This window comes from Dryobates pubescens, chromosome 6, assembly GCF_014839835.1.
Source record: "Dryobates pubescens isolate bDryPub1 chromosome 6, bDryPub1.pri, whole genome shotgun sequence".
In the NCBI taxonomy this organism is placed as follows: domain Eukaryota; kingdom Metazoa; phylum Chordata; class Aves; order Piciformes; family Picidae; genus Dryobates; species Dryobates pubescens.
Genome location: NC_071617.1, coordinates 20,255,796 through 20,283,430, shown reverse-complemented (window position 1 = coordinate 20,283,430; position 27,635 = coordinate 20,255,796). Strand labels below are relative to the sequence as shown.

The 27,635-nt window shown below is 39.0% G+C and overlaps 1 protein-coding gene across 1 annotated transcript in view; it reads right to left on the bottom strand.

Annotated features, from left to right (window-relative positions):
• The window catches only part of SYNE1 (spectrin repeat containing nuclear envelope protein 1), a 259,224-nt gene that overhangs the window by 15,303 nt on the left and 216,286 nt on the right, over nucleotides 1–27,635 (bottom strand). Inside the window, exons 129-140 of the mRNA XM_054162702.1 lie at nucleotides 27,277–27,443; nucleotides 18,129–18,291; nucleotides 14,486–14,673; nucleotides 11,596–11,746; nucleotides 9,237–9,419; nucleotides 8,681–8,818; nucleotides 7,786–7,977; nucleotides 6,666–6,999; nucleotides 5,804–5,872; nucleotides 3,792–3,934; nucleotides 2,763–2,889; nucleotides 1,103–1,314 (exon numbers count right to left, since the gene is read on the bottom strand). Coding sequence (XP_054018677.1) covers nucleotides 1,103–1,314; nucleotides 2,763–2,889; nucleotides 3,792–3,934; nucleotides 5,804–5,872; nucleotides 6,666–6,999; nucleotides 7,786–7,977; nucleotides 8,681–8,818; nucleotides 9,237–9,419; nucleotides 11,596–11,746; nucleotides 14,486–14,673; nucleotides 18,129–18,291; nucleotides 27,277–27,443 — 2,067 coding nt within the window. The remainder of the gene's footprint in view (nucleotides 1–1,102; nucleotides 1,315–2,762; nucleotides 2,890–3,791; nucleotides 3,935–5,803; nucleotides 5,873–6,665; nucleotides 7,000–7,785; nucleotides 7,978–8,680; nucleotides 8,819–9,236; nucleotides 9,420–11,595; nucleotides 11,747–14,485; nucleotides 14,674–18,128; nucleotides 18,292–27,276; nucleotides 27,444–27,635) is intronic.

Below are 27,635 nucleotides of genomic sequence, written 5' to 3'. Positions count from 1 at the left end.
GGACCCTCAGTTTAGGAAAGATGTTGAATGTCCAGAGGAGGGCAACAAAGCTGGTGAGGGGTTTGGAGCACAAGCCCTATGAGGAGAGGCTGAGGGAGCTGGGGTTGCTTAGCCTGGAGAAGAGGAGGCTCAGGGGAGACCTTACTGCTGTCTACAACTACCTGAAGGAGAGTTGTGGACAGGTGGGGACTGGTCTTTTCTCCCAGGCAACCAGCACCAAAACAAGAGGACACCATCTCAAGCTGCACCAGGGGAGGTTTAGGCTGGATGATAGGAAGAAATTCTTCATGGAGAGAGTGATTGCCCATAGGAATGGGCTTCCCCGGGAGGTGGTGGCATCGCCATCACTGGAGGTGTTTAGGAGGAAACTTGATGGGGTGCTTGGTGCCATGGTTTAGTTGATTAGATAGTGTTGGATGATAGGTTGGACTCAATGATCTCAAAGGTCTTTTCCAACCTGGTTAATTCTATTCTATTCTAATAGTGTTGGTAACATACCAGCATTTTGGCTATTGCTGAGAAGTGCTCACACAGCACCAAGGCTGTGCTTTTCCAACATTCCTCTAAACAGTGTGCTGAGGGGTGGGCAAGATCTTGGGTGGGGACATGGCTGGGCCAGCTGACCCAAACTGACCAAGGGGGTCAGATATAAAAGCTGAGAGAAAAAGGAAGTGTTGGGGAGCATTCGTTAGTGACATTTATCCCCAGAGCAACCACTACGCATATTGAAGCCCTGCTTCACATGAAGCAGCTGGACTTGGCTGTTGATGTGAAGCAGAGAACAATATTTTTGTTTTTCTTTCTTCTGTGCATGGCCTTGGCTTTCACTTTTGCTTTATTAAGCTGTTCCTATTTTGACCCATGGGCCTCTCATTATATTTTCTTTCCCCCCACCATGCATCCAAGAAGGGGAGTAATAGAGCAACTTTGGTGGGCATCTGACCGCAAACCAGGGCCAAACCACCACAGTAGTTACTTCCCAGTTACTTCGCTTACTAGCAGTAGCCTGCTATGTGCAGAATGGAACAAAGCAGGTGCAAAATACCTATTGCATTCAGGTCTGTTTACAAGGTAACTCATGGCAAAGAGAAATTTAACTCACTTTCAGTTTTTTAATTCTGAGTTCAATAGTTTGTATGTCAGTGCTGAGATCAAGGCGGCACAGCTTCTCCAGTTCCTCTTCAGTTTCCCCCAACCAAGCCCAAACACTATCAAGGTCAGAGTTGAATTGCTGCCATTGCTGGAGGTTCTGCTTCATCCTCAGCTCCTTGCTCAAAGCTTGAGCCTGGATTAATTCCCACCGGTCAATTACACCTGGAATGATAAACACCAAATTCAACAAAAGCAAGAAAATATTAGCCACACACAGAGCTGCATCAGCTGAATCCTGCACTAGACAAAAAATTACTCCACGTAAACAAAAAAAACCATAATCCATGAAACACTAAACTGAAAACTGAATCATACTGAGGAACATGATGTTGGAGAAGATGAATGTGGAATCTGGACGGTTCAATGCACCAGGGGATTTTACCACTTTCCAATTTCAGATACTACAAATGGAATTAATTGATACATGCAGGTCTCTCAAACGGGTTATACTGGTATAAAGACATCATAAATTAGCATACACGTAAATTAGAGAAGGAGTCTGAGTATGTCCAACTAGCCACGTATTAATTATTTTTTTTCACTGGTATTTGTATCTGTCAAAATTTGATATTCACACCTCACTCCAATTGCCTAAGCTGCTGCTGCATTGGCTAAGTACCCTTGCAAGAAGAAACAGGAGCTATCTCTTCGTTAGTTGCCATGGAATGCTATAGTAGAAGGATAAATTGTATCATTCAGCCCCTTTAAAAATAAAGCAAAATAAAATAAAATAAAATGACATAGACTGCATGGGTAGCATATCTTGCCAAGCTAAGTCTCTGAAACAAATCCATGCTTTAAAAATGTAATACCTCCTGTTCTACAGCTGATGCTTAAAGTACATGAATACTACAAGGTGATTATAGATGTCTGTACTGTAGACAGATAATACTAGGAGTGAAAGCTACTATTAGAAGAAATGAATGCTGTCTTGTGCTTTGCACAGTAATATAAGCAATTTCTTTTCATCAGACACATTCAACATAAAAAGTGTTGCAGCCACAAGGGGCTCCAAAAAGCTTCAGGTTGTATCTCATAATCTGAAGAGGTATGCCTAATTTCTTTATAGGATACATCACAGTATCACAGCATCACAGTATCACTAAGGTTGGAAGAGACCTCAAAGATCATCGAGTCCAACCTGTCACCACAGACCTCAAGTTTTGAGGATATATTTCTGATCTAAAACTCCAGACATGTTGTTCTACTGATGCAGGAATTGAAACCAATTCAGGAATCTATTTTCAAGTTTCATTTAAATAAATTAACAAAGAACATGCCATTTCCTACTTCGAATTTAAGTCAGAGGAATACTTTCAACAAGGGTAAGGGACTGCTGAAATATCCTTGAGCAGTTAAACATAACTGGTCACTGAGATCATCATAAGAATCTTTTCACCTTCATATATTGCTTTTTCATTCATAATAAGGAATTAAACCAAGATACAAGAATACTAGTCTTATTAAGAGATTTCAAACAGAATATGGTAACAGACACAGGTGGGTAGATATATATATCAGTAAATAATAACAACTGTTTATTCAGAAAAGCTTTGCACGCTTACTACTTTTTGTAATTGCTTTCCAACAAAGAACTAAATGCTACTTACCAGCTGTTTGAGTTTCAGTACTGTTCAGGTTAATAAGCCCAGATAATTTTTCTTCTTCCTCCTTCAGTTTATAACCAAGCCTTTTTACAGAATCTATGCTTCCACTGCATTCACCGAGTAGTTTCATCTGTGTTAACAAACAAACAATGTCAGTGCGCACTGAACAGGACTGATTGTATGGAAAATGCGAATGAACTCAACTTCCCAAATTTTCCAAAAGCAGGTTTAAATCATGGAATCAATAAGGTTGGAAGAGCCCTCAGAGATCATCAAGTCAAATGTGAAGATAAAAATCAGTTAACAGATTGATAACAACCTGTCCTGATACTATCAAAGACATGCACATGAAGGCAATAAATGCTTAAAACATCAGTTCAGACTAAATAGATATAACTCAGTCCTACTGTGCTAAATTGTGATGGATGACTCTAGGTTCCATCTGTTCCAAATGTTAAAACACTACGGCAAAGCCTACAGAAGATGTGATAATGAAAATCAACTTAAGTGTGGAAATACTGTATATTCAAGCACCTAGTTTTTCAATTCAATCGGTAATAAATTTATTTGAATGATTTAGAGATATTTCTTCCACGAAGCTCTTCCAAGAAAACTTTTTAATGATGGATTTCATATATGCAACCTTGCTTACGTGATGTGCATTTATAATTTATCCACAAAATAAATACTGTGCATGAAGTCAGAACACCTCCTTCTAAAAGCAGAGGTATTTGAAACAAAGGTGTCATCATTAGATGATAAAAACAACTTTTGGATAGATAAAAAGAACTTTTGAACATCTGCAAAAATGTAAGAGCATAATTCCTTAGTAATGTTCCTGTAATCTTATGCTATTATAGACACACTAATAACATAAACAACAATAGCATATGGTTAAGGATAGCAACCATATGAATGAGTAAATCTGAGAAGCAGTAATATTCAATTGCTCTGTTGAAACAGCTTTATTTCTTTCAACAGCAAATTTAAGCCTGGAGTACTTATTCAACTTGTGCTCCAAAATACACGCACATATCCTTTGTAACTGGAATCCAGCTCTGGTCCTGTAGGTGTTTTGCTGCGGATGATGTTTTCTGTTTGCTGTATTTGGAAACGACTGGTGTCTAAGGCCTTGTCCAGCTGTCGAATGTGTGCTTCCAGTGCACCAGGTTCTCCTGTATCAAAAAAATAGAAATTAAAAAATTGACTGTACATGCAAGTTTTCCCAAAGCTTTTTTTTAAGTCTTTTGCCCAGGCAGAATAAGTATCAGGAATACTATCTAGATTAGAGAGTAAAGGAGAAATGTGACTGCAGCAGTATGAGCGGTACAATGTTAAAGCAAACTGATAACTAGTACATTAGAGAGTGTTAGCAGCCTTCAAGAGGACAGATGACTATACCAATGAACACACTTGCCATAAGCATACTATCACAGCCCACAGCTTAAACCAGGCTTGCAAACTATTCTGAAGTGATTTTTTTCCCTCAGAGAATTCCTTGCCTCTCTGAAGGGGTTAGCTCTTGGCAAAGCATGTTCTAACCTCACTGATTTTGGAGAACACCTCACTCCCTGCCTTTCACAAACATGCTCAAATAAAACCTCATGCCCTAAACTCCTAATCTAAATCCATATTAGACTTCATTTCCCCCCCTTTTTTTTTTTAATTCTCTCCACTGAAAAACAGTGGAAGTTACATGAAAGGATCCTATTTGTATACAGTTTCGAAGATTGAAAGTTGTATACAAATCCAAGGCTGACTGGACATCTTGAAGGCCCACAACTAATTTAGGCAACAACACTCGGCAGCAAAATTTGTAATATTTTTTCAAGTAGGTTTTTTTACAACAATTATTGTTAAAGTATCTGCAAGATGGAATTATTTATCCAATACATTTGGACCTCATACCAACATTTCTGAAGCTAGACTAACCTGTATTTTTCTTACAGAGGTCTGCTGTATTCTGTGATATGAATCTGCTACAACCAGTTCTAGTCTGAAGCAGGCTCCAGCCTAGAGGACCATATGAGATCCCTCTTATCAATATTTGACCACTGTACCTGATTTCCATCTGTTTACAAAGACAATTTGAATTTATTCATAAAAACACAATTTGAAAAATGCATAGAGAATGGTAGCTTTCTGTTCACCTAATTACAGAGGATGGAATCTTTTGGATGGTTAATCTTTCTTCACATAAAACACTGCCTCACCCCAAATGTACAGAACAAAGTGTTCAATATTGCTTTTCCCTCACCACCTTAAAACTGTCACAAGAAACATTTTTCTGGATGCACTGCTATTATTTATATTCTTAATTAAACATAAATGGGCAATGAACCTGAGAACTGTGCCACAGATGCTGAGATATTAAATGGTTGCTACTTCAAAATTTGCAATTAAGTACTTTGTTCAAAAAATAAAAACTGTGAAACCATGAGAGAAGATATTTTTAAGTGCACCTAATCCCACCACCAGTCATCTAACTCTGAACAAAACATCCATGTGTGAAAACGCAATGTGAAAAAATACCATCTTCCAGTATAAAAGATTAAAACACTGTCATTGTAATCACATGAAACAACAATTAACCTAAAAATTTATACCTAAGTAATAATGTAAGCTGTGGCTGTGTTAAAAAAAAACACAAGTGCAAACCCAAACAATTAGTTTTTGCTCTACATCCTTTCCTTCTGCCTTAACATTTGCAGAAACCACTCTTCTTTCAGAGACCTAACAAAGTATTAAGTCCTGTTGAAGGACTCAAGACAATAAAGACCAGAGCACCCTACTGATCAGTTCAGCCTAGTTAGTTGAGGTGGGAGGACCAGTACTTCCAACATCATTTCATCCATGCACCTCATAATACCTTTAAGCACAGTAGTGAAACAGGGTTTTTCTGTATTAATATGCCAGTGCTGCCATGTAAGAAACATTTATCTTGTAAGCGGTGAAAAGTATAGAAAATGCTAGGAGAAGAGAAAGAAGTGCTTGTGCACTGTTGTATTTGCATCTGACCGTGCTTAGTCTGTTTTGATGCATACCAGAGATATTTTTGAGGGCGTTTTCTGTGAGTGTTACATAGGCCTCAAGAGTTTCAGGGATCTCTACATCTGAAAAAATAAAAGCACAGTCTAAATTGACAGCTCAGCAATGGCGGTTTCTTTACAGCACGGAATATATGAATGCTTCCAATAACATCCTTTCTAAAGAAGAAAAAAGGATGAAGACTGAAACACAGGGAGCCTGCTACTATGTCTCTTAGTATCCAGGTAAACCTGACTCTTTTCAGAGCAATGACCTGGAAAGCAAAAGACAGTCACAAGATCAAAGTATAATATACCAGTATATCTTCCTCCACAAACAGCTGCATTTGGGCACTTTCACTTGTTAAGGTTTATTACACAAAGTACACACACTTAGAAAGGACTTCCAGTTTCACTGGAGAGCAAGATCCAGCTTCAGGCTAAACATTCAGTTGCTAGAGTCTTGCATATGTGAGAACTGTGTTAAGATTTACTTATGCACTTCATGACTTAGTCTGTGGACCTCTCCTACAGGCATTTCTTCATCAGTTTGTTCTGCACTTCTTGCGACATCCAGTCAGAAAAAAACTTAAGATGCGTTGCTGTTACAGATAATATATTCCATCTGGCAGGCCACAAGCACAGAAACACAGCCAATTCCTTGTCACATCATATATGCCTTTGTGATTTTCCAAGGCTGCAGTTATCCAGTAATCTTCATTGCTGTGTTGAAGCACTGGGTTCGCTTAGGGAAAGCTATTTAAAACCTTCAGGGGCTTTTTGAAATACATTTCCACGAGCATCTTGGTCAAGCAATGACACATGTAACATTTACTTCTTTTTACTAGGAGAGAACAGAACACACAATTTGCCACCATACCTGCTATACCAGCTGCCCCTCTCAGGTAGAAGTCCTTCTCTTGTCCTCTGTGTTCTTCCTCAGAATGCAGTGCCCGTGAAACAGCTGTCTCCAGGTCTCTGCTAAGGTCGTAGTCATGGTCCCACTCCAGAGGAATGGAATCCACACTCGCAGGGGTATCTCGCCCTGATCGCTCGCTTCTCACCGTCTGGGAAAGAGGCAGCGAAAGGTTGGAAGAGGGGTGCGGGGAGATAATGCTGTCCGCAGATTTGTCATGCCAGTGTATGTCAGAGAGATCTGCTGATTCATCCAGATCCACCTCTCTATCAGAGAGGTCGTGTTCGTCATCTGTCAGCTAGAAGCATAATGCAAACAGAACCAGTCAATGAAACATGCAGAAGCACTGCATGGTCAGCCTGGGTCAGTGAAATACAGAAGTATTAGGCAACAGTCACACAAACGGGGTTTCTATTTTACATTCTTTTCCACTTCCCTGTCATTATTTTAAGGTGCACTACAAACCCAAAGCAATAAAAACATAACACCGTTTAATTACTTAAGGCACCACAAAGTCTCACATCAAGCAAATGTCTCCCAGACTCCTTACTGAGGACACTACTGCAGACATCAAGTTAAAGAAAACTCTGGAATCAAGTCACAAGAAGTCTAAGTGACCTTCATCATGACCACTCTTCTCATTATATTCTTCCATATTTTGAAAACCCTGGGTTTAGATCCTTTCATTCACTGGGACTTGAGCTACTCACTTCTTCAACTGTGTGTCCAGATCTGGAGACAACTCTCTCTCCCTTCTTTTGTTTTGTTTTTAAATAAAATAGATCTCAACAAGCTGCCAATCAAACTATCGTTTTACAAATCTCCAGTTTGTGTGGATTTTCATAATGGATGCACAGATTTACAACATTTCCACATCAGGTCAGTTTGCTGTCGAACAGGACATAACGAACAGGAAGGCAGATGTTCAGGGTTGTAACAAAATTAAACAACAGGTAAACCACAGGTATTTTGAAAAGTTGCACAAGCTTCATGTTAGTTCATTCCAACATCTATCTTCCTCCTCATTCTGGTACTCACAAAGCGGCAGCAAACCAAACAAATGCGTGTGTGTAAGTATACGCACAGGAAGGCGGATGAGCTTCTTGTGATAACGTTCCACACGTCCAAAGACCTCTTGACAGTAACGACGCAGCTCATCTAGTTCTTCTTCAATGACAGCAGCATCTATGGGCTCACTTTTCTCAATAAGTTGCTCACCCTGCACAATTATCTGCTCAATTTTGTTGTTGTTCAGTGAAATTTCTTGCTGGAAAGCCTGTATGAAAGAAAAGTCTATGCTTTATCAACAAAATCAACATTACAACAACCTAAGTTATTAAGGATCCAAATCTTAAAAGAGTTTTTCAGCAAGAATGGTGTTGGAAACAAACAGTGATCATTCCAAATACTCTGGCATGAGGAATGATGAGCAATTACATTTAGCATTCCGCAGACTTTCCAGCCAAAACCAGTGACAACTCATGGTCTACCATCTCATTCCTCACTTGTTGTACTTGGAAAGAAAGTTCTTCAAACAAACCATGACCTTGATCAAATGTCTAGAATAAGCACAGATGCTAAAGTTAACAGACTGGAATTTTGGATAAAATGACATGTAATATTTGATGATTTCTCTGATGCGGAAATGCTTGTCAAATGTTGTAATTCTTACGTGTCAGCAATAATGAAGACTTGACATTAGTAATTTTTCTCAACATTTCCTCTTTTGATTAGGGGAGGGAAACTGTAACCCTTGGTCTTTTATTTTTTTTTCCACAGTGTAAGGATATTCCACTCTGGCAAAAAAAGTATGTATTGCAACCTGACATAGTCCATAAATTCTGAGGTTGAAGTCTCACCCTGCTAATAAGGGACTGCATCAGGCCGCATTTTTGTGTAATGCTTTTAAAATTCTTTTCCCACCATGAATATATCCCTTGTCTCATCTCTCCTCTTCATCCTGTTCAAGCATTCTTTACCTTGAGTTGCTTTATCTTTGCTTGGACATCACACTCTGAGAAATGCTCAATGTTGGTCAACTGGAGGTCCATCTCTGTTAGCCATACCAGGATGCTATCACGTGCTGTCTCAAACTCCTCACGCTGCCCAATAAAATGCTGGGGGGTGGAAAAATGGAGTGGTATGAAATGAACAAACAACCCAAACTCCCCCATCAAAAGTAGATCTCTGAAGAAACAGCTTTACAGCCCTTCAAATCTAACCTAAACTTAGTACACACTCTTCCTGCATGCTTTTTAAAGTTCCCTTTTCAGTAACATCAATTGCAGCTGCAATTAGTTGACCTAGAGAAGCTACCTTCTTTGAAGTAGGTGTTGTTTGAGATCACCAAGCACTTCCCTCCAGACTTCATGCTTTTGCTACCTCAGACAAAGTGGACTGCTAAACTCCCTTCCTCTTTGAAAAGTAGAAATCCCCTCAAAAAACCTGTGCAAATATATTAAACTGGAAGCTTCTGGAGTACTCTAATTCCTAAGTATAGTGGTGAAACTGAAGGGCTTAAAAATGGAAAAATACTTTTAGCCTGCGCAGGATGGAGGTAACTCGCTTTTGTAAGTTGTCCCATCTCTGGTTCCCTTCATGAACCATTTGCTTGAGGCTGCAGTCAGAGTCAGTGCGGTTCTCCCGAGCCAGGCGGCGATATTGTTTATTGATCAGCTCCAGCTGAGTCAGACTTTCATGCACTTGTCTCTGGAAGGCCTAAGGCAGTATGAACCAAAGACACCATCAGAATTTTAATTACTGAAATCAGGATACATACATGTCTCTCCCTCTCTCCCTCTTCTACACTCTGACCTGCATTAGCCAATAGATTTCGCTAAGGATTTGCCATCCCTTGAGGGCTACTCTATTAAGACACTGCCATCTAATCAAAATGAGAAAAAAAGAGAAAAGATTAAAAAACTGACATAGTTCACTGAATGAGAAAGGCAAAAAAAGCCAAAAAAGGAAAGAAAAAGAAGCCTTCCCTTTCTACTCAATCATATGCTTTTGTGTTCCAGAACAGAAACACAAACAATGAATATGGCCTTTTTTTAATGAAATGAGCAGAAATCCAAGATTCCTGTGGCTTCATTGGATTTTCTTAGACACACTGATTTGCTGGAGTGCAAACATTGAAAAGATTTGCATGATTTTTATTCTGAGTTTTACCAAAACCAGTGAGAATTTGCACTGAAGCAATCATCTCTTTATTACACAGGTACACAAAATGTCTTAAAATTATCAATGGAAAGAGAATTTTGTGAACATCCACATTGACTCACACCTGGGCAACAGCCTGTATCATGTACTCAGTGTCTCCTGTACTGTAACAAAAGCCTCAGTCACTCAGCTAGGAAGCAGAATCAGAAGGTGATTTAGCCCCTGAGTTTCACGTTGTGACTAGCAATCACAAAGCAAATTGGAGAAAGCACCTGGTAATTAACTCACTGAATGCAGTCCTTCAAAAATAATATTAAAAAGATGAATAATTAAAAAAACCCCACTACTCATGTTTATGTGACAAAAGCAATCAATCAAAAGAATACTTGAAAACATAGACTACAATCCCTTTTGGCTCCCATTGTGTTCTACAGACTTGCTCTCTGACATTCTCCATAATACAAATAAACAGTTAATCTCACACTAAACTAGACACCACCTTTACTAGCACCTGGGAAAATGTGATATGTAATATACTCCTGTACAGAGATTTTTATCAGCTAACACATGAGATTCCTCCATAAAAACAATTGTAAGAAGCTGCTTTGAAAACAAAGAAATAGTTCTGTAGAATCCTCTTGACATAAGTTCATTAAATGGCAACCAAACGGGGGGAAGGGGCTACCAACAAGGTGCAAATGGGCTTGCAACTGGAGTTAAATACTTAGTAGAACTCAAAATTGCACAAGGAGACAATTATCATCTCAGAGGCATAAATCTGACTGCATTTACTAGGACAGTAAAATCTACAAGTGTGCAGTTGCTGCTTCACCTGCTACCAAGCTTTCTTCAGCAAGAGAACAGCTGTGTATTTGTCCAACATTTTTCACAGCTCAGCTATGCAAGAATTCATCTGTTGTGTTCTTTCCTGTAACCTCTTTTCACTTCTCCATAAACTAATAGAGAGGAAGGAGTCTCTTCCAACCTTAGTTATACTGTGATACTGTGATTTTGTGCAGTGAAGTCAGCAAAAGCCATCTCCAGCCTCTGTGCTCAGGAACAGAAAGAGTTTTACATTGTCTGCAGGGCTCTTTTTCTAGCACGCTCTCTTCTTCTTCCTTTTTTTTAAATCAAAATATATGGAGGGGAAATTTAGGGAAAAAAAAAGGTGTAGCTACAGCAGAAATCAGTTACTATATGTGGCTGGACTTTATACTGACTTCACTGTAAAGCTGATGAATTTGGCTGAATTTGAACACACTTTTGTCAATTACACTACTGCTTTTTGGTAGGTATAGAAACTAGGTGTTCAGAAAAAAAAGAAGAGCCAAAGTGCAGGGAAAGCAGGCTTCTGGGGAGGCTGCTAAACCGTTCTCTTTTCAACTAGTTCCTGCTGAGACTACAGACCACAAAAATTCCACAAGTCTGCAGGAGAGGGAAGGTCACCATAATGGCTGAAGGTCAATGGAAGAGACTTTGGGCAAAGTCTGATATAAAAAAGGTGAGAAATCTAGCTTCAGTGAACAAACAGCAGGTGAGAGTGGATATTCGCATTTTCAGTCACCTCCCACTGTTTTTTCATCCTAGAAACCTGCCACTGAAGGTGGCTACAAAATCATAAGCTCCACTACACTCATACTCATCTCTGCTGAGTGACTTGTGTATGGGAAGAACACCAGTTGGCTGCTGTAATGTGACCAGTCGATATTACAGTTCAGCTATTATAAATCACCTCAAATTTCTTCAGTTCTTCCTTAGCAACTGTGTAAAGCACACCAGAAGAGCTTGGGAAAGCAGCTGTCCTTTCAGAGATTTTTAGCCAGTCTTCAAATTTGGAGTAGTCATCCAAAAATTTCTGCCATAGCCGCCATGTCTCTTCAATTCTGCAACAGATAACAGATAATCAGGGAATGCTTTCACTGAAAGCCAGGTGACCGGCAGAAAACTTTGATCACCTACAACAGCAAAGTGGCACTGCACCAGACAGCAACCAGCTCTTAATCTAACGCAGACAGTCAGGCTGATAAACACACCAGAGGGAGGCTGGTTCATTCCAGACTGAGCTAGAATAAGATGATGACAACTTTTAATTTTTTTAGGATGGCAGTATTTTTTAAAAATGCATCTAATTTTGGAAAGAGTATAAAAAGGAATGTGTTAGTATATGATAGGAGCTCTTGAAACCTGAGCACATGCTAAATAACTTCTTCAAAACATTCCCGAGTGTGGGTACCTACGCCAGTATTCCAGAGCAGAAATTCCACTCTACCTTCAACTGCAAACCTTTTTCTTACAGAATGATAAAGGCGTTGCAGCATGTATTGTAAGTTCTCAGTCACTACACTGAATTGCAAAGGGCCAGGAAGTTTTTCTTGCATTCATCAACAAGTAGTAAAATGCTATCTCTTGATATACACTGTAAACATATTTTTATTTTTTAAAAAACTTAAAAGTTATCCTGGTGTTTAAAATGGACATTTTGACTTCAACCGATTATGTAAAAATAGCGGCTGACTCTTGAACTCCAAATCAGATTTGCTTAATACTACGACTACATCAACTCCAGGGAGGTGGTGGAGTCACCGTCCCTGGAGGTGTTCAAGAGGAGATTGGACATGGCACTTGGTGCCATGGTCTAGTTATGAGGTCTGTGGAGACAGGTTGGACTCGATGATCCTTGGGGTCTCTTCCAACCTTAGTTATACTGTGATACTGTGATACTATAAAATCCCAAGAACTTCAACACTACTTGATTCAAAAGAACAAGGGTTTGTTTTTTATTGGGTCAGGCTGTTATTACACAACTTTGTCTTGTTTTATATACAGAAATACATCTTTCCCAAGTCTTAGATACACAGGTCTGAAAGGGGAAATACACAGAGTATCTCTGGTTGGAAGATACCTTTGAGATCATCTAAGTCCAACCTTCGACTCAGCACTGCAGGGTCAACAATAAACCATGTCCCTAAGCATCATGTCCACATACCATTTAAATACCTCCACGGACAGTGATTCCACCACTGCCATGGGCAAATTATTCCAATGTATGATGACCCTTTCAGTGACAAAATATTTCCTAGTATCCAGCCTAAACCTCCCCTAGCACAGCTTGAATCCATTTCACCTATAAGTGTAAAATGTATACATTGTTGATATGTTGCTTAACCTGAAGTTTGACTGGGATATTGCTTTTAATATAAGTAACTGCTACCCCTGGAGATATTCAAAGTGAGGCTTGACAAGGTTCTGGGCAACCCTGATTACTGCAGAGGGGGTTGGACTAGATGACCTTCAGAAGTCCCTCCCAACCCAGACCATTCTATGATTCTAGTACAATAAAGGTCCTAAATACTGATAGCTCAGATTACTTCTTAGGAAAAAAAAAAACCAACACCAAAAAAATCCAAGAAACCCCCCAACAAACCACCACCAAAACAAAACAAACACCAAAAAACCCCCCCAAAAAGCCAAACTCCTAATAACATCATGTGTACATTGTAAGAAAGTAAAATAGAGTTCAATGCATTTTCCCATGTTAACTAAATACACTCTTGAATCAGTTTGCTGGATATGAAAGGATGAAGAGCCTATATATATTTTCAAGACTGTGTCAAAGATATAACTTGTAATTTGTATTTTGTTATATATACATACACTATACCAGATGGGAATAGTATAAAACTGCTTAAAGATAGCAATCTGTGATAATAGAGCAGCACAACTGAAAAGCAAGTTTTCCATAAAGAAAATAATTACTAAATACATTAAAAATATCCCACACAACCAAGAATCATATAAAGATCAATTCAGTGTTTTAAAAAGTCATGAGCTTTAACTAGAGTTCTTGATATGACTCTCTAAACATCATAGAAATCAGACTGATAAAAAGATACATAAAAGATCTACATTATTACTAGTCAGCACAGATCATTGGATGAATATTGGCTGCATTATTATGGCTATCAAAATCACCCATGCTATCCTAGATGGGAATAGAAAGCAATGAGTCTTCTGGATATCATGGGCATACAGTGTACAGATGGTCTAAGCATGTGCAGTTAGCTAAGATGCACACATGGGCTCTATGGTCTCCACTTGCTCAGCAAAACTAACGTGAGCAGATATGGAAATTCCAGACAAGTGTTCAGTCCTAAAATTCTTCCAAATAAATGAAATCAGACATAAGATAAACTGTTTAGGAACAATAGGGACATGAAAACCATAACACCTGGAATAACATTCCACCTATTCAATAACTAGTTTCCCCATCAGTCTCAGAAGCTCTAGGGTAAACTTAAGCATTACATTCTGGTCATGTTTACTATATTTCATGGAGTCATTGCTATCATCTAAGTTTTCTCTAATTTCTCACAATTTTTTGGAAGTATGGCAAATGAGTAAAATTTGATAATTGATAGTTGTACTTTGTATAAAGCTACCTATAAATGCAACTAAAACGTCTTTTTCTTCCCCCAACAGCTTGTTACTGGCTTTTGTTCAGTGTATAAACCTTTTCCTACCCTTTTGCCCTTTTCTTTGGTATTGCAGCCCTGTAACATACTCCTTCTCCTGTATTTGTGCCTGTGGAAGGAAATACTCCTCTGCAGGCATTTTAGACTTACTTTAGTCGCCTTTCCATTGACATTGCACAAATGTTTCTCCACCTTCTGTCCAGATTGCGTGTAGCCTGTTGGATAGAGTCACACTCTGCTTCTGTGGCACAAGCATCACAATCATGAAGAAGCACTTCACACAGATTGAGAACAGATGCCACTCCAGTGCTGTGTTTCTCTATGTCCCTCTGAAGTTCCTGCAGGTGAAGAAATTAATTCTTAAGAGAAATTGCAAAACATGCATAAATACAAATGCATTTCTCTTCTATATATTAAAAAAATTAATTAATAAGCTTGCAAATGGGAGAAAAACATCTAGTGAACACCTGTTAAGAGCATCTGCTCAAGTGGTATTGCAATGTTACCAATGAGGCCAGGAGAACTTGGCAGCATGCACAGCTCTCCCAGGGAGTACAAACACCAAACCATTACCTGAGACAAACTGCCAGAGCTCTGCATGCTTAGCTGAGCATCTTTCACGTACATTTAACCAACATGACCAATAGATGGTGGAATTGTTTCCAGCCATTTCCCATTATCAGAGAATGTAAAGCAGAAGTTAGTAAGAGAAGTATGACAAGAAAATGTTCTTATCTACTGTGAGGTTTTGGTGGAGGTGCCCTTTGTGAACCTAGTCTTCCCCAGATGAGCTAGCTGCAAAATGGCATGTTTGACACGGAGATTGGCAGCACACATGTTGAACAGTACATTTCTAGTAGGAGACAGTTCTTCCTTCAACTTTCTAGTCATATAGAATTTTCATTACAAATGGAAAAGGAAAGTTTGAATAGCTAAAGAAAATGCACTTACACTGCCTTAGCACTTATATGTGACCTGTACTTATTTCTCCTGTTTGGTTTCTTGGTTTCAAGGGCTTATTCTACACTGATAATAATGTTTCATCCTGAAGCAAAGTTTCAGCTTCAGATTTGCACTACAGATTCAAGTTAAGACAAGCCACAAAAGCAACTGACTATAGTTGTAGGTTAAGTACAAGGAAAAGAAACCTTGCTTGACTTCTGCCTGCCTTTGTAGGTGACTACACCAGAAAGTGATGTATTGCATGTTCATTTCTCATTCAGATGAAGAAAAGAACTATTAGGGCAATTGGAAGTTTATTTAGGAGAACAAGAACTCAATAGCTTGACTTTTAAACGTAGAATGTAAAAACCCTGGCAAATTTGAAATGGGGCAAAGTCAACTTGTATCAATCATATGATTTGGTTGTTTGTGATAACTGAGGTTGAGCTCAGTGAGGTAAACTATTTCCTCTTCTCATTTGTGAAACAGAAGGCTTTTTTGTGAACATCTGCATGAAACCATCAAGTGGCACATCACAATCTTTTCATCCTCAGCACTGGCACTTTCATTTACCTGGAAAATACTCTTTTATGGTGATGTTTAACTGCTCATTCTTATTTGTACACATTCTGAAATGCTATGTAAAGGTAGATACTATAACCAGATGCAATACTTTATGAAACATACACTCCCGAGAGCTTTGAGACTTGAGGTTAAGCAAATTCAGGTAATACAATCTCCTCTCAGCTGTTTTGGAGTAGAGAACTAGTAAGAACTGCTGGTCCTGAGGATTCCTAAGCATTAGGAATTTACTCACAGAATATTTCTACACACAATGTCTACACTTTCCTTTCTCCAGTCTTATATTTCTTCCCAAGATGTTTGTTAGAGAAAATTTAGCCTTTGAGTTAGTTCACAAAGAGGCATCACTTTTATGCACTGCTGTCACTCACATACATTTTTGCTTTCCGTTATCAACCCAGAAGGAAACACTGTTTCCCCCACCTCCCACATTTCAAGTGGTACCTGATTGAGAAAGTAAACAAACAAGTAATCCTTGAAATGCAACATCTGACCCTAGGAAAATAATGCAGTTATGCTACCTTTCCTAGGATATCCAGTTTCAATTGTATGTTTAGTTTCACTACAGAGACCAGCAATCTGCAAAGCTGATTCTTGGCTGAAGCAGATGCTGAGAAGCAGATAATGGAATTACTGAAATAGCATTTGGCTGCCTTCTTTCACATGGTAATATTTTAAGTGTAATTTTGTATATGAAGCATTGGTTGAATTATGAGAAGGGAAGAAAACATGACTTCAGTGGAAGATTAATCACATAAAATAACATAATGCCACTTATGGAAGAAGAGGGATTAAGTACTTGGTAAGATGGCCAACGTACTGGCCTTCTGAAATGAGATAGAAAGTGATACAGCCCCTGACTGATAAAAATCCTGTCTGTCATCCATTGAAGGTGAGCGTTTTTTTAAAACTTATGATAACCATGGCTTGCAGTGTTACCAAATCATCATAAAGTTTCCAAACGTGGCATCCTGTATAAGGTAAGATTCACCTCTATTTCTTCCCTTTGGAGTTCAAATTAAAGCACTCACATTTCTACAGAGTATCACTGTACCCTGTCATTGGGTGTAAATCACTACAAGGAAACAGTAGAAGGCAGAGCTACATTGGCCTCTGCGCCAAGAACAAGTTCAATAAGAAGTGATTGTACCAAACTGGGGGATGTCTGCATAGGGATGACAGTAAAAAAAACAACAAACCTCAATTATCTACTTTGTTGATAGCACTATCTACTTTGTTGCCTAGGACTTTATTATTGCAGAAACAGCAATCACTAGTGACATTTGTGAGTTATATGTGACTGCCCCAATGTAAATTACATATATAATATTAATAAGCAATTCTACACAGCCATGTAGAAATCAGCTGGGGAACTGGCAGACATTGAGGGGGTTCCTCAACCTCAGTCCCACACTCAGCTTAAAAGAACAAAATACAAGTTTGTGCACTTCAGAAATTAATTATCCTCCAAACATTTTGTCAGTCCTCTTCCCACACATTTCTTTCTCCTCTGTACATAGAACTCGAGAGCATCTAACTCATCTCCAGTGAGGCACCAGAAAGGTATTTTAACCAATAAATAACCAACAGGAACACAACAGAACATCAGTCCTCCCCAGCATTGTACTTCTAGATAAAACTGAACTGGGCAGCGAAGTGGAACAGGAAAGAAAATGTATAGTAAATCTTCTTAGGAATAACATTGGTTTTAATCCCAAAAACTTGTCGACAACATTTTTCTGCTTTTTTCAGTGCTGACTATTTTGCTCTAGCACTGCATAAAGACTTTGTGCGCTAAGCCAACTGATTGCAACTTCACATGTATAGCTCATGCATATCTGCATGCAAAATGATTCTCAAACAAGCTGCAAAATAAAACTGAGTTAGAAAGGTTGCTAAAAAATTGTAATTTTCAAACATGTGCAAAATTTGTGAAGCCTAATAGGTGTCAGTTTTGCCTCTGGGAACAGACAATTAAACCAAATAAAAAACACAAACCCCAAATGAAAAACAATTGCAGTAACTTGCTCAGGTTACATCTCCTGATGCCTTACCTTTCTTGGAAAGGTCAATCAGCTCCTGGTGGATTCGATGTCAAAGCCAGCAGAAGGCTCTATAAGTGACACAGTAAGTACCACTTGCCTTGATATTTAAGCACTTCTTTGCCTTGTGCCCTCTCAGCATTGACTTGGGTATGGGCAAGCCCAAGGACACTCTACTTTGGTTCTCCCCATGTCATTGTGCACCTGTTAAATGAGTACTATTTTACCTGCTGTTCATTTAGCTTCCTTTGTATCTCCTCAGAGTCACAAGTTTCATAGACGATAGGTTTGGACAGCTCTGACTCAATGTGGGCAAGCCATGATCTCAGGCTACTCATGTTTTTATCCAGCTGCTGCACTGCAACAAGGGTCTCCTTCAACTTCTTTACCCTGTAAAGAAAAAAAAATTGCAATGTAAGTACACCCTGAAAGAGAATTTCCACAGCATGTGTTTCAGTGAATTTTCAGAGAAATTTAACTCAAACGGCAAGTTCTGAAGTCTTCCTTTATTATGTAACAGAAGCATATGATATGTGCACATAGCCCTTCATTCACAGGTCCCACTTGAAAAAAAGAGCTTACTAATGCCAGGCAACATTTACAAAGCAATTTAAAAACAAACAAACAAACAAAAAGAGCTCACACAGAGCAAAGTTCATAAACAGTCTAAGTAATTGAGAATAGAATAGGATGGAATGGAATGGAATAGGATGCAATGGAATGGAATGGAATGGAATAAACCAGGCTGGAAGAGACCTTGGAGGTCATCAAGTCCAACCTATCATCTAACACTATTTAATCAACTAAACCATGGCACTGAGCACCCCATCTAGTCTCTTCCTAAACACCTCCAGTGATGGTGACTCCACCACCTCCCTGGGCAGCACATTCCAATGGCAAATCACTCTTTCTAGGAAGAACTTCTTCCTAACATCCAGCCTAAACCTCCCCTGGCACAGCTTGAGGCTGTGTCCTCTTGTTCTGGTACTGGTTGCCTGGGAGAAGAGGCCAACCCCCACCTGGCTACAACCTCCCTTCAGGTAGTTGAAGACAGCAAGAAGGTCTCCCCTGAGCCTCCTCCTCTCCAGGCTAAGCAACCCCATCTCCCTCAGCCTCTCCTCATAGGGCTTGTGCTCAAAACCCCTCACCAGCTTTGTTGCCCTTCTCTGGACTTGTTCCAGAAAGTCAACATCCTTCCTAAACTGAGTGGCCTAGAAGTGGACACAGTACTCAAGGTGTGGCCTAACCAGTGCTGAGTACAGGGGCAGAATGACCTCCCTGCTCCTGCTGGCCACACTGTTCCTGATACAGGCCAGGATGCCATTGGTCTTCTTGGCCACCTGGGCACACTGCTGGCTCATGTTTAGCCTACTATCAACCAGTATTTGACCAAGACTTGACAGAAGTTCTTAAACTACAAGTAATTCATTCATTTAGACAGTATTGGTGGTGGAGTGCATTGAGTGAACAGGTCTTTTTTCAGCCTGGTGATTTCTAAACATTGAACTACGTATCATAGAATGGTTTTGGTTGGAAAGGGCCTTTAATGATGCCATATTAGGGCCAAACAAGCCCAGCACAAAACCTACACAGGCCCTGATGTGTCTAGACATGGTCCCCTCTCCCCTCTCCTTCCTGCAAAAAGTTGAGGTAATGCAGGAAAAGGAACAAAGGGGACAGGACCATGCATGTCTGGTAAACAAGTCTTCTTCTCGGGTAAGAGCATGTGTACTGGACACTGCTCCTGCCTGATCAGGCCTATGTTTCTGCTTTTTATGGCCACAGCCTGGCAGAACCCCTTCTCATTGGGTAACTATGTTCTGGCTTCAGTTACCCTATTAGCCAAATTGAATCTTGGGCATGATATATATACAGGCTGATCCCCAGTTGCCTTTGTCTTGCCTTACTTGAACCTGCCTTGAGCTGCCTCTCCTCAAGTTGCCTGGTCCAGAGCCTGGGATAAAGCCATAAGCCTACTCACTGCAAGCTAGAGAAGCCACGAGCCTTGGAGCCGAAGTCAAGCTTTGCTTCGCCTTGCAACTAGAATTTTGCTGTGCCTCAGTTTACCCTGGAAAGCCAAGAGCCCTTGGTGATAGCGTCATACAGCCTGCTGTCCTGCTTGAGCTAGACCATTCCCGAGACCGTGTGGCCTTCCTGCTGGCAACCAGCCATACCTGGTGCCTGAGAGTGCCCCTAAAAGCCTCAACAGCTAATACACAGCAGAAGCACTCCCTGCTTGGGTGGAATCACCTGTGAGTAATTAATTCATTGCCTCTGGCTTAATTGTTCTTGTCGAGTCTCACCCCTGGGGATTTTCTCTTTTTCCCTGTTATTTCTTCCCAGTTTGCATAATATTGTTATAGTTGCCTAAATACTGTACATTCCCATTGTAAATATATATTCCAACTGTACATCAAACCTATTTAATACATTTACATTAATAAAAAGTTATTAATATTTTTATTAATATCCATTTACCAGATCTTAATTAAATTCAAATAAATTTCATACCAAATATTATCTAGTCCAATCTCTCTAAAACTTTATTATTAGGTTGCTCAGAGGCTTGTCCAAGTTGACCTCAAATATTTCCAGGCATGGGGCACTGACCATCTTTCTGGGTGACCTGTTCCAGTGTGAAGACCTGTCCTTGAATGAATAACTTTATAGAGACAAATCCAGCTGAGAACTTAATGAGAACTGAATCCCAAGAGTTGCTTTAACTTGTTCTTGATCTTAATGGAGTACTTCACGTTTAAGCAGATGAATGTAACCACATGGCAATCTCTAGCTAGTGTTTTTCTTTAGACTCTGAGTTTGCTACAGTAATGGCTAGGAAAAAATAGATTGTGTTTTGCTTTTTTAATTCAAGGGAACATTAAATTTTAAGAGTGAGGAAAATTTGACTAAACCGTCATCCTATTCTAGTACTTTTTTCTTTCAGCCTGTTTCAACTGCAAAAAGGTCAATCAGTAATTCCCTTTCTCCTATCTTCATGTTACATAACATACATTAGTGGAGTCTGAAATTGTTTTTCCATTTGTATAGTACCATAAACAATTTCAAGTAACATTCACTTTTATACTTCTATTCCACTGAAGTGTTTCAATATCAGAAAGCTTTAAGAGATGAGTGCAGCTGGCTGACTAAATCATCTTGAAAAATACAAGATTGTCAGATTCATCAAACAAACAAAATGCCACCTGACTATCCTGTAATTCAAACAGAGCAATTCACATTTTTTCCATAATACCAGCAAATTTATCAAGTGTTTCCATATTTAAAGTAGTACTTGCAGCTGACCATTACGAGTCTAATGTGGGTGTCTTTTTCTTACCGAAGAGAAATGCAGAGATCCTAACAAGAACTTAAAAGACTTAAAAGTTGAGTCTTGAAAATTTTTGTCTTTTTCCAGCCCTCTTTTTAGATCACAAGTGGTCAAACAGTCTCTTTACCTCCAACCGTGATTAAGAATAGTTTGAATGCGTCATCCTTGACAGAGGCTCATGACCAACAGCTGTGGGGTTGTGTTCTGAAAAAAAATCTTGGTAATTGGAAAAAATCTGGGTAATCTGAAAATCTGCTATGAAGGGACTGAAGTAAACACATTCATGCTCAAAGACTTCCCCATTATCAAGTTATCCTGGAAAAACACCTCTATTGGTGAGATGCTATGAGAACAACCTGTGTCTAAGGGCACCATTTCCTCATGACCTAAGGTTGTACATATAGTGCTTTGTGAATTTGGACCAATTGAAACTTGCTCATAGAGACAGCAAGAAAGCACAGATGAGTGAAATCTTGCTCATTTTCTGCTTAGATTTTCAAGGCTGGATGATGCAGCCACATTGGGAAATGAACAATGAATCATGTCACTCCTGTGTAGTCACTGCCATTTGCAAGCCCAAGCTGTCAGTCTGGGCTTTTCTAGTTTGCAATTGTATAGCACTCTAGCCTCTGTGCCAGATCTTATTTACCTGTTGCCTGCAACAAAGGGTTCATCATTTAGAAAATGCCCTCTTTACCTCAGGCAGACTGCATAGGAATACATCCCTGCCACAGCAAAAGTCAAAACTGGCCCAACTAGAGCTATTTACATTTACATAACTTAAGTAACTCAAGAAAGAAAAATAAAAAAGAAGTACAACATACTAAAAAAACACAACCAAACCCAAACCTTACTGCTAAATCTGCCCACCTGCCAAACTGTTGCAATTACCTGCACATAAATTCTGTACTGAGTCTGACATAGAATCATAGACTCATAGAATATTTTTGGTTGGAACAGACTTTTATGATCAAGTCCAACCTTCAACCTAAGATCACCATGGCAATTAAACCATGCACCACAGTGCCATGTCCACACGTTTCTTGAACACCTCCCGGGACAGTGACTCCGCCACCTCACTGGGCAACCTATTTCAATGCCTGACCACTTTTCCAGTAAAGAAATTTTTCCTAATATCTGATCTAAACCTCCACTGGCACAATTTCAGGCCAACTCAAAAACTTCACTAGCATACTGTCCCACAGGTATTGGCATGCCATTTCCAGGCTTCTCTTTAGGAAGGCTGATTTCATCCCCCTTCAGCTGTAGGGAGATGGAGATGAAATTGGGCTTGCTGAATGAAACACGTTCCTTGCCCATGATACAAATAGAAACAAACAAACACAGGCTGCTGAGAGTATGCAGAGCTTACTTTTTTTGACTGAACTGCAATATGGTGGTGTGCCTCCAGCTACTCTAAAAACATATCTGCAAGCCAGCAATAGATGCAATACATCATGTCTAAGAGTTGGGGTTTTTTTTAGCAAGCAAGATATCTATGCTCGTCGTCTCACCGAATGCTGTGCTTTTGTACAAATAACTGCATAAGGGGCAAGCAACAAAAACATCTCACTCAAAAATGTTAGAGCTCAAAATCCTCTTTCCATGCCAATGGTAGGGTCTGAAATCTAATGAAACTAAAATCTCTGCTTAGCGACAAAGATCAGATTATAAACCATTCAAGTATGTGCAATCCCTAGTCAACTGTAGTTTGACTTCCTGAGATTTTATTTACAAGATTATGTTTAAACAGTTGATTATTCCAGTAATCATCTCATGCTTTTGTTGCAGCAGTGTGCAGTTTATTGCAAGAGACTTCAGATAACTCCTCTCCTGGATAATTAAGATTCTGCATTGAAATAAAAAGGGCTGGACCGATGATACAGTTGTTTTAAAAGTTTTGTTTGTTTGTTTTTCTTTGATGTAACCGACACATACATCAGTCTTCCTACCACTTACAAATACTTAAGACTCTCTGAAAGGAAAACGCTGCAGAATTGGATTGTTTGCTTTTATGGTTTACTAATGAAAACTCATCTAAAAATTTGAATCGTAAAAATACGATGTTTATGTTTCAGTGCTCCAATTACCTCCCTTCAGTTTCCCCAAGAAAGCAGTAACATTAAAATGTCTATTTTACATCAAGAAAAGGCAGTAGGGGAACAACTTGGGGCTGGAATTAAGCACAAATACCTTTAATTTATGTAGTCCTAAATCACACAGCCCTAGTTTACACTTAAACCTAAACAGGAACAACCCTGTAAATACATAATGATGCCTCATATAGTACTCATAGCTATTGTGTTACTCATTTAGACAGCTGGTTACTAATATTAAAATGTAATAGCAACACACAAAAAACCAGTAAGAGTATTTAGCTCAGTCTGCACAAAACTGGTAGAAACAAGAAAAGCTTTTTTCAAAAAGAAATGTACTTGGAACTGGAGATGAAGATTCAAGAAACACTCTATGAAACAGTGAAAAAGATTACACTATTTTTATAATGTAAAAAAAAGAAGTTTGAAAATAATATTTTTATGATTAAAAAATATTTCAAGTCCAAAGCACAGTATTACTGCATATTAGGATGCTAGGACCACCATTTATATTTGCTCTTCAGATCAGTTTCCCCTTTCACAGAGTGTATTTCTAGAACTCTGAACAACAGCAAAACTTATAGAAAAGATGTGAGGGGACAAAAAAAAAAAGAGAAGCTGAATCAAAAATCCAAGATGATGTAGACTGAATTAGTGTAGTACATGCAGTTACAAATCAATCATTAATATGTACTAGAGACATGAGGTCCAATAAGTTTAGTCTGAAATATTTTCTTTACAACCTCTCTCCTCCTCTGCTTTCTAGTTGTAGCCATACCCCTTCGATGACACAGTGATCAAAGTATGATTTCTCTCGTGTGTATATATCCTTGTATTTAAAAACAGCAGTAAAACCAGTCTATAGTTTCTTTCAGACAGCTAAGAAATTTTAATTGTTCTGTATCTGTAACAAAAAAAATTATTCTGAGACCCAAAAGTACTAACTGCAAAATAAAGCATGCTCTTATCACTGTCAACTATTTTAAAACCGAGCCCAAACCAGTAATTTCTAGCTAAGGTAGTGATTTCTAGATATCAGTACTCCAATTAGTTTCCCAGCAAGCCAAGACAGTCAAAAGCAAACAAAAATAGCTGCCTGCCTTGTGGTATCACAATTACAGTCTGGGAGATCTGAATCCACACTGCCGTCCTCTGCCATCCTCACAGCATACAAGTCCTCTGCCACCACCATGAAATTTTCCAGCATTAAAAAGAAGATCTTCCACTCCAAATGTCTGCAAACACTGTGCTTTGGGCGGGGGGAGGAAAGAGAACACACTTCTCTTTGCTGGTGAGTACTGTACAAAAACTGTTGCACACCAAACAAATGTTAGCAGTCATTGCTTGATAACATGAGACTGAATGGTGACAAGTGGTCATGTTTCTAAATAAAACTTGCATTCATCGACATGCGTGAGACTTGATCCCCAGGAATGTGGACCGTGAGTGCTAGGGGAAGGGATGAAAACACATATAACAAAGCCTTCTTTGCAAAGTCTGAGCAGTTGCAGCAATAGCACTGCTTCCTGGCTGTAAACATCTGCAACATTTTTTGCAACAGGCTGACGTATCAGAAAAAATAATCTGAAAGGATGAAGATATTCTAGAAGGACAGAAACAGAAGTCTCTGGTGCAGAGACATGACCAGCTTTTTGTAACTATCTCACTGGCAGTTACAGACCACCTCAGAATGAAGAGGCAGTTACAAAAAGCTGAGTGAGGAAGAAGAGAGACAGACAGACAGAAAGACAGAAGTTTTTACAGGTGAATGGAGAAGTTCCACTGCACATAAAATCAGCAAACATTCAGACCGGGTGAATGCTATCATAATATACTACTAAGGCATTTCTATGGAGAACTATTTGCTCACAGCTGTAGGAGACAAACCACTATGAAAAATGCTCCAGGCAAAGGACAACTATATTAGAGCCTGCACACTTTTCTGCAAAGCCAATTTATTAATGCTGTCAGGGATCCAGAATATGAAAAGACGTATTTTATTCCCAACACCAAAACAATTAAGTCAGCACTAGCTGAGTGCTGCCAAAATCATGCTATATGATACATTCCAAACTCCAAAATATCATAGCAGGAACACAGCCCAATATATAACAATGTATTCTGAACAGCCTCTTGAGCCTTACAAAAATTATCTTGGAGGATGCAAGTGGAAATCCCCTTCCCCAGCGAGAATCAGATGTCAATACAAATACTTTGCACATACATTAATCAACAGTTTGCTCTTTAACTGCTATCAGCCAGTATAAGCTGTGGCTGAACTGGCAAAATTTCCACAAACTAGCATCAAACCTCTCTACCATTTACTTCTCAGCTTGAGCAACATCATGTTCAAATTTTGCAAGGTGTTTTTTTCCCACCTCACTGGAATGGAAAGGATTAAATGTTTAATTACATACAACAGTGTTGAGAAAGCTACGTTGAAATGATCCAAAAATGAAAGTAAATAAATACTTCACATTAATTACTTTAGAAGTAAGACTCGACACTTTACTTCATGATAATAGAATCAGAAAGTTGAAATGTATAATATTGCAGTTTATAGCTACTTACCCCAGGAATGTTACAAAATACTACACACTTAGCCTGTTCATCTAACCTCTAAAACTGAGTTGACTATATAGATCTATTCAAAATGTGTTTTGCAGTTTCTGAATGCGGTAACTTTTCACTAGAAAAGTCCTGAAAATATTGTAGTCTAATTTGAACATTTATTTTTTGAAACAGTGTTTCAAAAGACAAATACAAAAATACAGTAAATATATTTTATGTTCAACAACTGGTGATGTATAACATTCTCTGAAACCAGCAGGTTCCTCAACCATAATGCACCAGTTCCTGACATAATTATTCAGTAAGAAATATACAACATTCATTACTTTAAAATAAATCACTCTAAAAGGAGCAGGAGCCGCCAAAATGCTTCTGCTTATATAGAATTTACTGCTCCCATGCATACAGATTTCAGAGTAGGAATGGAGTAACATAGGAAAAAGGATGGATAACGAAACAAACCCTTTTGCTGCTAGGAGAACTGAAGTACTACTAATTCATATCCTTACAACACAAAGCGTGAAAGTGGGAGAGTCTGTAGCATGACTCAACATAAAGTATTGAAATAAACAAACTCATTTCTTCTCATATCAAACAGAAACCTGCATGTCCTTAAGTTATGAAAATTGCTGTTGTATTTTTGACCCTACCTGCAGCTACTTCTGAAAAAGTAATCACAAAAAAATAACACTTGTTTTGGAACTACTCCCCTTGAGATCCAAAGCTACAAATGTTTTAGAATAGAATAGAATAGAATAAAATAAACCAGGCTGGAAGAGACCTTCAAGATCATCATGTCCAACCTATCATCCAGCACCACCTAATCAACTAGACCATGCAACCAAGCACCCTATCAAGTCTCCTCCTGAACACCTCCAGTAATGGTGACTCCACCACCTCCTCAGGCAGCTCATTCCAATGGGCAATCTCTCTGTGTAAAACTTCCTCCTAACCTTCAGCCTAAACCTCCCCTGGTGCAACCTGAGACTGTGTCCTCTTGTTCTGGTACTGGTTGCCTGGGAGAAGAGACCAACCTCTGCCTGTCTACTACCCCCCTTCAGGTAGTTGTAGATTTTGATTCCTCTGCCAAGAATTTTTTAGTAAAACTACTTCTGCACTCATCTAAAGCACAGGCACAAGGCTCTGTAAATCTGACTGAAACTGATCCTGTGTCATCTAGCACACAATGTTTTGAATTGACTCAGGTACTGTAAAGTACAATAAGAAGGTGAATTTCACAGAAATGTGTTGATGGCTAAGAAAAAGATCATCTCAGGGTTAATGATGAAAAGGTGGAGATAATAAAAAGATTTGAAATGCATGATATCCAGGATATTAATTTCTCCCACTAAGTACCTAGAAGCAAAACAACTGTTTTACCTGGCTGCAATGAGATCTAGAAGATGTTGCCACCTGTCATTGATCTTGCCAAGTTTGTATTCAATTTCTGATGCCTTACTCTCATGGCTGGCTTTAGCAAGTCGTTCTCCCATTTGCTGCAGTTGGATTTTGTTCTTCTGGGCTACAGCAATTTCTTCTTGATAATCCTGTATGGTAAGGACAATCAGAAATCAATTCTGAATATCAGAAATATTCTGAATACGCTCTGCTCTATAGTACTAAAGGAACCGTACAAAAAATGCCAATGAGCATTGTTTCTTTGGAGACTGGTACTGTGGAGAGACATCTTAAAACTTTATCAGAAGAATGGAAAAAAACACCTCAAAAAAACCAAAGCA